General features: G+C 33.5%; 1 protein-coding gene across 1 annotated transcript; it reads left to right on the top strand.

Moving 5' to 3' along the window:
• Positions 1-6,417: 6,417 nt before the first annotated feature.
• LOC139855183 (E3 ubiquitin-protein ligase ATL23-like) lies at positions 6,418-7,267 on the top strand. Its single transcript, XM_071844426.1, has 3 exons — positions 6,418-6,747; positions 7,095-7,160; positions 7,262-7,267. Exons 1-3 carry the CDS (start codon positions 6,418-6,420, stop codon positions 7,265-7,267), a joined length of 402 nt encoding a protein of 133 aa, XP_071700527.1.
• Positions 7,268-12,104: the final 4,837 nt, after the last annotated feature.

The following is a 12,104-nucleotide window of genomic DNA, read 5'->3' as shown; positions in this document are numbered from 1 at the left end:
AACCAACATATTATAATACCAACATATTATAATACGAGAACAATACTAAATGAGAAAATTTAACTTTATTGAGTACGCAGTGGAAAATGAAATGTCGTTACAATAATGGAAATAAAGATAAAGTAATTGTTCATATGCAGAAGTAATAAATGCGATATCTCTTGATCCTAAGTCCAAGTAGCATCACATAAGTAGTAGATAAGAAAGCTTGAATCAAACAGCACCTGAGACAAAACATGCTAAAGTGTCAACCAAAAAGGTTGAGTGAAGTTCATAGGTTTAACAAAAGTAGTTATCGTTGTTTTTAGACCACAAGATTTAGTTGTAAAGTTGATCTCCCGCAGGATCAAAAAGTAGATCTCGCAGATCCAAAAGTAGTACTGATTCGTGATATTTTAGACTAAACGTTTGTTTTGTTGCCCCGATGATAAGTTGGCAGTACCTTATCACCATGTTTAAATCATTATTAAGTAATACAAAGACATCACGGTCAAATGTATCGGGGACGTTACTCCCGATAGGCCTACCCCCAATAATTAAGAATGCCTTATCCTGAAAGCAATTAAAAAATATCACTGTGGGGTCTTAGTAGCATAAGCTAGTCATAGTACAGTTTAGGTTCATACTTGTGTCTAAGTTGTTTAAAGTATAAAAGCAGCATGTGTCTCACCCTAGTAAGTATAAAAAGTGCTATAGCAATAAGAGTGGGGCTATGAAAGTCACCTTAGTAAGTAGAGAGAGAGTTATTCCTCAGAATTAAGAGTTGAACGAGTGAGCAGGAAAGTCAACCTATTGACATTTAAGAGTAGTTAAGTGTTTTGCCCATGTTTAAGTTTAAGTATGTGTTTAAGTATAGTTTGTTTTACTAAGTTTCTATTCCTAGTAAGTTACTATTTTTATAAAGTTTCCATTTTTAGAAAGTTTCTTATTTTACTAAGTTTCTATGACTAGAGAGTTTCTACTTTTATGAGTGTTTTTCATTTTAGGATACTTGCCGTATTAGATAAGCTTCCAATCACCCCTTTCCCTTCGAATGGCTAATTTAGATCTAGGGGCTTGAGCCATAGGACCCTTTAAATCAGAAATCCAAACCCTCTGCCTAGAATCTTGTAGAAACCATTCGTCAAGAAAGTTCGAAGATCTATACATCTCTAATACATATCCCAAAATGTTTTTGTGCTACAATATAAGTAGTAGGTTATAGGTGCTAGTAATAGTAATAGTGTATACATGTTAAGTACTAGTATAAGTAGTATTAGGGTTTAAGGTTTTAATATGTATATGTATATATAATTCATATATATACATAAAAATATATATTTTTTTTACATGTATATATGTATATATAAATCTAGGAGTGTTTATGTATATACTTATGAATAACAAGTTTATAATATGAATATGAATTAACAAAGATTAAAGTTTATGTAAATAGTTTAGGGTTTATGTTATACCTTTGAAGATTCAAGATAATTAACAAAGAAAAGATGAACACGATGAAGATGGAAGATTAAAGCCTTAAAAATCTTGAAGAACTCCTTGAAGATTCTTGAATAACACGAAGAACAAGCTTGAAGATCCGAATACCACAAGAGAGGGAGAGGGAGAGATTGTTTTTGAGAGAGGATTTTGGTGTGATTTGTGAATGAGAAACTAGGAGTCTAGGAGTGTTTATATAGTGCAAGTATTAGAGTGTTAGTCAACATAAGGATGTTCTAATTAATGATTTTATTTTGTTTTATAATTTTTAGTCAACAAAAGGTGGTACTAGTTTATAATTAGTCAACATAAGGATGTACTAGTTTATACTTTATTTTTAGTCAACATAAGGATGTAATTGTTTAAGATTCTTTAGTCTCATTATTATTACTATTATTATTATTATTATGTTTATTATTATTTTTTACATTTACTACATGATAAGTATTATTTTCTTTTTACTAATTCATGACTTGTATTTATTTTTATTTAGTTCCCAATTGTTTTATTATTTATATAAATGTCATTTTTTATTTATTACTTATAGATTAATAGTTATAAATAATATTATTGAAATGCATAAATTTTAATTAGCAGTGAGTGTCGAATAAAAGTTTATTATTTGGTCAACGTTAAATTGATTGTGTATATAACAACCCTTAAATAATTAATACGTATAGTCAGACAGTAAACCCTAGGGTCATTTCAGTAATTTCAGAAGTCAAAAAGTGAGGGTTGTTATATATAGACCCTCCTTCTTCTTGGAGTTGAAGGGCTTGCAAAAGAGCAAAAAGATCCTCCTATTTCTTGTAGTTCTGGTAACTAAGTTTCAGTCTTTCTTGATTTTGTCATGTCCCGTTGTTTCATATTGGTGCCCTATGTATATGAATATATGATATGCTTATATACAACTATGTGACTTTATTGAGTGCCCTCAACTTTGTGTTTGGTTACGATGTTCATATTTCATTTCTGATACGAATAAGATGAACTGCTTATATAGCATTGATCTGAATATGGTGTCATGATTTGAACCCACCAAAGGTTCTTTGTGTAAAAATAGTGATTATCTACAATATTTTTTTTTCCTGTTGGTAGTGATTTATTTGCCTCACATAAAGGGCTCCACTGATCTAAAATCTTTTGGCTAAAACTATGTGTAGCTGGTGCATATTTATTGTTAATTAGGGACTTTAGTGAAGGTGGTAAAAGAATTGGAAGTCCCACCAAATGGTTTTAATTTTATTCATTACGATCATTGGACATGTTCCATTTGAAGCTGTTTCCTTTACCTGTTAGTGATAGAACATTCAACATCAAATGGTTTTATCTTATTCCTGGCGATTTCTTTGAAACACTCGACATGTTCCTTCTGAAGTTGTTTCTTCATACCTGTTAGAGACAGAACGTAACTCGAAGTAAATGGGTTGAAATTGTCACTCCTAGCTTATTCCTGATCTTGTGCATACTCACTTTTTGATCCACAATTGTATCAAAATCTGATGAAATTTTGACTTCACTACTGCACTTCATTGGAAACATCCTCTAATTATGGATCTAACGTGTAAACAAGAGACACTTTTGCGTGTTTGATGTTCATACATCATCTTACTGTGCTCAAAGTATTGACTCAGTTATCTCTTTGCATGTTATGCTATTAATGGCCACAGAATTGACCGTTCGAATATATAACTCAGGTGAAAATGGTTGTTGATATGTTTTCAACAGAGGTGCATATTAGACAACCATAGACATAGGTATGTTAACTCACTTAACTCTTCAGATTTCGCTTCAGTTTTATTAGTTACGATTTCAAAATTGATTTATATAGCTTTGTATTCGGATATGTTAACGAAAATTCGTAGCATTCGCTCTTTTGATTTCAAAATCATATGATCATTTTAATTATTATAAGTTTTAAAATGTGTACGATAAAAGGTGTTGGCATTTGGAAATGTCCAAGAATTCGGCACATGAATCAAAGGTATACTACGCTGCAAACAAGGGTAACCATAAGCACGGACCTGTTGATTGTCCTATTGGATCGATTAGGTAGTACATATTTTCTTTCTTTTTTTCACTATCATATTGGTTTTACGGATTTTTAAAATTCGTGTTCTGACATTTTATTATAGCATTTCAAAACTATAAATGGAGATTGTTAAAAAAGATGAAACTAATCAATAACAACAAGTATACAAGATCGTATACTTTGAATACCAGAAACCAAACCAATAATCAAGCACTTGAAAAATTAACAATGATTACAATACTCTGTTCATCAACTAGATGAACATAAACCACAAATCCAAACTATGGATCAAAGATACAAAGAATATGAATGTATGTATATTTTGAATATGAATGCAACTGTGTGCAGCCTAACCCTAGACAGATGATTATATCAAAAACTAACACCGACACAGAATAAACTTTCAATAATGACATTCAGGCCCCTGTACATCTTTGAGAAATGAGAATTGACAGAAACAATCCCTGAAGTAATAAAAACTAAACCTAACTATGTCCCGTCGTTGTATAAGTATAATTTCACCCCCATACTAGGTATGTTAGTTACTTTTAACTTATACTCGATCCATAAAGGGTTTAGCTCTTCTTTATCTTCATATGTAACTTGATCTTCTTGTGCAACATCTCATCTAGACTTGTTTTAGGAAACCTGCACAACTAATCACATACTAAGTACCAAACATAAATATCAAAGCATATTAGATTGACTATTTCAACAGAGATTGATAAACACGAGGGAAACTTAACTACTTTTTCTCAAAACTTATTTACATGGATGTAACTCATTCATATAAGTTAATAAAACTATATATCAAACATAATATTTAAATCACTATAATAATAATAATAACCAACAATTTTCGATGAATTGGTATGGAGAAAATGGACATAGAAATCCCTCATGAAGATAAGAAGTTAACAAAAAAAACCTTCTTTTAATCAAATCAAAGTTGATGCTCGATTGCCGGTAAAAACATGTTTATCAAAGTACCACCATTCTTGATGTACAAGGAGTGGTAAGTTACTTAAGCAGATATATGTTGGTTCGTTCATAACAGATACATTAGCAACATTTTTTTTTATGATTTAGATTCTTATAATAGTATGAATAAAGCTGCAAGGGAACTAATTCAAAGTCTCCAGAGCACTGATAGTAACAACTACCTGAGGTAAATAATTTTTCGTTAAATGATGTATAATAATTTCATAATATAATAGCTATAGGTTTTGTTCTCCTATACAAGGAGTATATGATATATTTATGTTCGTTTCTGTGTCACATCTACATAATCAAAACTGAGTCTGGCTTTAGGATATTGTGGAAATATAGTAAAACCCTTCATTCACCCAATGACTATTGATAAGATTCATGTAAATTTTCATTATAGGTAACAATTATAACCCATTTATAGTGATGGGTTTGTTGTGAGCTATGTTACATCTCTGACGGGATAAACGGGTCAAGTTTAATAATATTTATCTTGATCTTAAAAGGAAAGATGTCAGATGCATTTGAATTTTCTAAATGGCTAAATGTATACTAACCTTGCAAATTCGTGTTACCTGATTCTTTGACCCTCATATAATAAGCTTGCAAATCACCCATTTTTGCAACCTACTATTATGGTATTTATATTGCATTTGCTTTCTTACATATGTATTGAATCCACTGAAATACGCCGTCGGCTAGGGCATCGGCATGTGTAGTAGTGTTATCACATTTCATCCATTTTTTAGCCACATGATCATCTCATCTTACCATTCAGGTGTTTTTTATTCAATTTTAAGTTGACCTTTTCGGGTCAGATAGATAATCTGGTATGCACCCTGCTCTAACAACATTCAAGAAATATCAAAACTAACTTCTAATATTGGCTTCAGTTTTTTGTCCTTGCGCATACTCTATTTGGTGTTAACTGATTTATTAGCGTCTAACATGTGAATTCTAAATGAATCACTTTCTTCATTTGGTTCTGTATAATTTAATAATACTACTACACGTTGAAATGATTAATTCATTTGAATGATGTTGGAGCAAGGTGTATCTCATTTGAATGTTTGTTTCTTGAGCTGTTTATTTAAATGGTAAAACATCAGAATATCCTTTCACAACTTGTGAAATTGTTGTTTTATTTACTACTTAAAATTGCATGAAATATCCATGCTAAGTTTGAACTTTTTTTTTTTTAAACTGGCGTGCAAACATATTAGAACATATTAGAGTGACTCTGTAGCTATTTGTATTAAAATTGTCATTGTTGATTTGGTTGTATGTTTATTTATTTAACCTTTACAAACATGTGGTATTTTTTTTTATAGATTCTTATTCATATAGGTGACAATATGGGCGGGCTAACCGGTCGGAAATTGAACACAACCTACATCATGCTTTTATTTGTATATTGTAGAGTCGCTAAAAGTTTTAAGTATTCACTTTCAAATTTAATACATTATATTACAAGCTGCAACCATGTATAACATCTTAAGTTCATTGAAATTGTATCATACACTTAATCAATACGAACGTTTTCGAATACTATTTTATAAAGCTGGGCTCTTAAATCTAGTTAAAAATTATTCGTGTTTTGTATTTTCAAAAGGGTTGTTTTTTTTTATATTAATCTCATTTTCGTTAAAACATTTTAATTGAAAATACGTGGTTATGTACAACAAATAAATTTTCTACAAGACACGTAGTACTTGATTGTTTAGTAGCCCCTTGCTTGTATGTGATTAAGAAATATCGGCCAATTGCACACAAAACAAACCCTTTCTATATATACCCCATTGTTACAATCCAAAGGGTGCACTTCACCTCAAAATAGTCCCATTTCATTAACCTCAAACTTCCTATAAAAACCATATCGTGTACCGTACTGCATACGTTACACAACACAATTTCAAAAAATGATGCCATCTTTATATTTGGCCCTGTTTCTACCGTGCGCCGGTATGAGTGTTGTGTTTCTTGTTTACATGTGTTTGCTATGGTACGCCGCCCGACACCTTCCAGATATGACGGCGACGGAAAAACCCACCACCGTCACCGGACTTTCGGCGACGGAGCTTGACAAAATCCCGATAACAACCGGAAAAGAACTCGGTGTTGCGACTGAATGTTCGGTTTGTTTAGATGATATTGAAATGGAGCAAGCTGTGAGAGTGGTTCCGGGTTGTAATCACGGGTTTCATGTACAATGTGCGGATACTTGGTTCTCCAAAAACCCGGTTTGTCCGGTTTGTAGAAATAAACTTGAACCGGGTTTTTTTCAGTCTGGTGAAACTAACCCATGTTGAAAGGTTTTAAAAGCTTTTTGCTTTTTACATTAAATCTTTTTGGTAATTAGTTTTTTTTTTTGGTGTTGTGATTGTATATGATCTAAATATGATTGACAGCAGCTCTAAACTCTCATTTATTGTTGTAACTTCAAGAATTAATATTTAGTTTTTTAGTCAATCTTGTTATGTGAATTAAGGTGGGGTGTTGAAGTATTGAATATTGATATTTTTTTTGAAAACAAAAATTGTTAATTTTTATAATTTTTTTATATCATGAAAATGGTGTGGTGCTTGAATATCTACAGTTTCAACCTCCTATGTTATCTATATCCAAAATGTATAAATGTTATGATCTTTGTCCTTTAATTGAGGTTTTGATTTGAATCAAAATATAAGTTGAGTTTTATTGGAATTATGTAAGTTTTTTTTTTTTTTTTTTTTTTTTTTTCTGAATATTTGATATTTATCATAGACATGATTTATTGTATGAATGTCAGCAGTTTCAACATCCTCTGTTTTCTTTTCTTTTCATTTTCTTTCTGGAAACGGTAAAGTTCATGTTTGTTGGTTCTGTAAATATTTTTTTAATGAACATTTTTACATAATCTTGATATGTGGTTATTTTCTAAATTGCTTAAAATTTTTATTATGAATTTTGTTTATGCATATATGAATATGAATGTAAGCAGTTTCAGCAGCCTACCATGGTTGGTTCTTGTGAAGATCATGTAATGTACTACTCCGTATAAAGATCTGGTGGTTTTTTATCAAATTGTGAAATTTAGCTAAAAACAAAAAAGTATCATGAAGTTAAAACTTTGGAAACCACCTGTTTCTTTTTTTATTCCCTTCAAATTTTCATATATTGACTGAATTAGAAGTTTCAAAATCCTCTGTTTTTAAAATTTTCTTTCTAATAGATCAATAAACTTGGTTTTTATATTGTTTTGTTTTGGTTAATTTATGGAAATCTAACTTACTTTAAAAAAAATTCACTTGTGTTTTTTGGGTTAAAGTTTTAATTTTGATAAAATAGAAAATGATGATGTCTTACACACCTAAAAAGCATATAAAGTGTACGCAAATGATAAGATAAGTTTATGAGGTTCATGTCACATAAATTTTATAATCTTTCTCATTCGGTAATTGTTCTATTTTTAAAAATGTTAAAATTTTAGTTAATGATCGTAGGAAATAGGTATACGAAACTGAAACAATTATTATACATATTACCATAAACATAATAATGATATAGAAAATATGTATAAAAAATGATCATTAATAAGAACAAAAAGATAGAACGATCTAACCGAATTGAAGATTGAACCGGGCTTGTGTTTGACACAATTCCCTTACACAGATTCGACGTCTGTTCTCAGAGTACACCGATCCGAAGCAGCGTACTGTCGGATTTAAACACTTACCAGAAAGGTAACTGGAATGGGGAGACCTTGTTGCGGCTGGGAGGAAACTCAGATCATATAAGAATGCTTATACGATTTTTGGTGTGTTTTTTTTCCAAAGCCTAAGGCCTTTATTTATAGTGGAGACTATAGCCTTAGGTTTGTTCCCACAACCGATGTGGGACAAAATAATTAAACTTCTAGATTTTGCACCAAACTAGCAACTTTGAGATTCGATATCTCATTCAACTTTAATCCGTTTTAGACACTCTTTAACCCATTTTAAAGCCCTCGTCAAGGAATACAAAATTCACTAAATAGTCACTATTATATGTTACTCGAACATATAATTATTTGTGTGCAAAGTTTGGTGAAAACACACGTTTTTATCTTGTTTTTCCTAGTTTTTCCAACAATTAGCAATGGGTGTTTAAGATGAAGGTTACCTACCTTCTCCGAATCTCCGTTTAGTGAGTGTTTGAGATGAAGGCTATCTAATTATTAGATATACGATATAACTAGGAGAATATCATTAGAATTGTTTTAGGATTTGCATTCCTTGTATACATTTACTTGTTCCCTAAGTTTAGGGATTGCATCATATTGTATTATAAATAGAGATGAATAGAATGGGGAGAGATCATTCAATCACAAATACTTTTATGGTATCAGAGCCAAAACACGGTTTTTCTTTCTCTCTAAATTCGTGACTTTCTTGCCTTTTTTTTTTTCATCTACGCAACCTTCTCCAATGGCTGACAAAACAAACTTTCATCCTGCACAAACGGTGACCAACATCAACAACTTTATTCCTATTATTCTTGACACCGAAAAGAGTAAATATGCTTCTTGGGCGGAGCTTTTTAAGATCCATTGTCGAGCTTATGAGGTAATTAACCATATCATTTCTCCTGCTGCTGCAACTAAACAATCATCAACTACTAATGATTCGACACAACCCTCTAAATCCACCAATCCTGCTGTTTGGTCTCGATTAGACTCCATCGTTCTATAATGGATCTACGGAACCATCTCTCACGATCTCCTTGAAACTATTCTTGCACCAGATACTATTGCTCAGCTTGCGTGGCAACGCCTGCGAAGCATCTTCCAAGACAATGAACACTCACGTGCTCTCTATCTTAATGCACAATTCTCAAACATTCTATGGAAAACTTCCCGAATGTATCTGCATATTGTCAACAAATTAAGCTTCTCTCTGATCAATTAGCCAATGTTGGAGATCCTGTTAATAACAGTCTGTTAGTTTTACAACTTATTGCAGGGTTACCCGAAAGCTATGATTCTGTTCCCTCTAATAACAGTCCGGTCTCTCCTATGACCCAACACTTTCCTTCACCACCTTTGTCTCCTGCTCGCAGCCCATCACCACCTGTTGCTTCTTCCGGGTCGAGCCCGTCACAACCCACTTCGACTACTTCCTCACCACAATCCAATCCACACCCAAGTCCACAAATTATTCCCACTCGTACAATCCATACTCGTAGCATGTAGGGTATTCATAAGCCTAAAACTCTTTTTAATCTTTTCGCTTTTACATCTCTCTCTCTCCCATTCCACGCACTCCTAAAGAGGGGTTACTTGACTCTAATTAGAAAATGGCTATGACCGACGAATTTAATGCTTTAATAGATAATAAGACTTGGGTTTTGGTACGACGAAAAAATAACATGAATATTATTCGTTCTATGTAGGTGTTTAAACATAAGATGCAATCTAATGGTTCTTTTGAGCGCTATAAGGCTTGTTTGGTTTGTGATGGCAGGTCTCAGCAGGTTGGGATTTATTGTTATGAAACTTTTAGTCCAGTGGTTAAACCTACTACTATCCGCACTATTTTATCTCTTGCTGTCTCACGCTCCTGGTCGATTCATCAACTCTACGTTAAAAATGCTTTTTTACATGGACATTTGCAAGAAACAGTGTATATGCATCAGCTGATGGGGTTTCGTGATCCGCATTTCCCTAATCATGTGTGTCTCTTAAAGAAGTCGTTATATGGTCTTAAACAAGCTTCCCGGGCTTGGTATCAACGATTTGCCGATTTTGTCACACAAATTGGGTTTATCAACAGTAAAAGCGACAGTTCTTTGTTCATTTATAGACAGGGTCAAGACATGGCTTATTTGTTTCTCTATGTTGATGATATCATTCTCACCACCTCCAGTGTAGGTCTTCGTCTCACAATTATTGACTTACTTGCACGGGAATTTGCTATGAAAGATCTTGGTCCTTTGAGTTATTTTTTGGGCGTTGCGGTCAAACGTCATCCTAATAGTCTTTTCTTGAATCAATCTACTTTTGCTAAAGACATTATTGCACATGTTAGCTTAACTAATTGTAATCTGGTTCGGATACCCGTGGACACCTCTCCTAAGCTTAGTGCCACAGATGGTACTCCGGTTGCTGATCCGACTAAGTTTCGCAGTCTCGCAGGTGCTTTGCAATATCCGACTTTTACTCGGCCTGACATATCATACGCTGTCCAGCAAGTATGTCTTCATATACATGATCCCTGAGAGTCCCATTTACATGCCTTACGTCGTATTGTCCGCTATTTACAAGGTACTATTGATTACGATTTACATCTTTACAAGTCTTCTACACGTCGCCTAATTGCTTATACAGATGCGGATTGGGCCGGTTGTCCAGATACGCGACGTTCTACTTCTGGGTATTGTGTGTATTTCGGTGACAATCTAATCTCATGGTCATCTAAGAGACAACCTACCCTCTCTCGCTCTAGCGCTGAGACTGAGTATCGCGGTGTTGCTAACGTAGTTTATGATACATGTTGGATTCGTAATCTTCTGCTCGAATTACATTGCCCTTTACCTCGTTGAACACTTGTTTTTTGTGACAACGTTTCGGCCATTTATCTCTCGGGCAATCCTGTACAACATCAGCGCACAAAGCATATTGAGATGGATATCCACTTTGTACGTGAGAAGGTTGCACGTGGCGAAATTCGTGTTCTTCATGTTCCATCTCGGTTTCAGATTGCTGACATCTTCACTAAAGGATTACCACGCTTACTTTTTGATGATTTTCAAGACAGTCGCAGCATTCGGCTTCCTCCACGCTGAAACTGCGGGGGTGTATTAGATATACGATATAACTAGGAGAATGTCATTAGAATTGTAGTAGGATTTGCATTCCTTGTATACATTTACTTGTTCTCTAAATTTAGGGATTGCATCATATTGTATTATAAATAGAGATGAATAGAATGGGGAGAGATCATTCAATCTCAAATACTTTTACTAATCAAATTAAAAGACAAAACTAAACGATTAGTTCACGTGATTTGTAAAAAAATTTGACAATGAGCAATGGGTTTAGTAACGATGGATTTAGTAACGAGTGAATACAATTGAGACCACACGTATTATAAAAAAAATCTTGTGCACATTATTGAACCTTCGAACAAACTCAGGGGCTCATGTAATTTGTTTTAATAACAGTTCTAAAGGATGTCATTGTATATTCGAACACACATTGATTTTTTGTAATTAGATGGCAACGGTTCACTAAGTTTAATAACTACCTTTTTTGGCAAAGTTGCAAAACATTATATAACAAAAGAATGGCTTTCATCAAAGACGAATGAAACCTAACCGGAGAATTATGAAAGAGAGAACATTGAGTTGTAGCTCAACTGCTACTGGTCTGGCTCTCTTAGCGAGAGGCAGAAGTTCGACTCCGCCGAGCTGCAATATTGCACTTAATGTTATCCCTGACCTGAAGTATCAACTCAGGCTGCCTTTCGCTTAGTACAGGGGCAGCGGGGAGGGGGATTTTACCGGTCATGTCATCTGATTGGTCTGGGTTTCCTCCAGGGCAGTAGTTGGGGAGCGGGTTATGAAACTACGGGAGATGAAGCGCGGGTGG

The sequence above is a fragment of the Rutidosis leptorrhynchoides genome, chromosome 6 (genome assembly GCF_046630445.1).
Source record: "Rutidosis leptorrhynchoides isolate AG116_Rl617_1_P2 chromosome 6, CSIRO_AGI_Rlap_v1, whole genome shotgun sequence".
In the NCBI taxonomy this organism is placed as follows: Eukaryota; Viridiplantae; Streptophyta; class Magnoliopsida; order Asterales; family Asteraceae; genus Rutidosis; species Rutidosis leptorrhynchoides.
Note: the sequence above shows the minus strand (reverse complement) of the source record. Positions and strands in the feature narration are given on the sequence as shown.

Bases quoted from the DNA above. Each gene is read 5' to 3' on its own strand.
- LOC139855183 (XM_071844426.1), top strand. From the start codon at position 6,418: ATGATGCCATCTTTATATTTGGCCCTGTTTCTACCGTGCGCCGGTATG. The intron at 6,748-7,094 runs GTTTGTAGAAAT...GAATATCTACAG, and splicing joins CCAAAAACCCGGTTTGTCCG to TTTCAACCTCCTATGTTATC.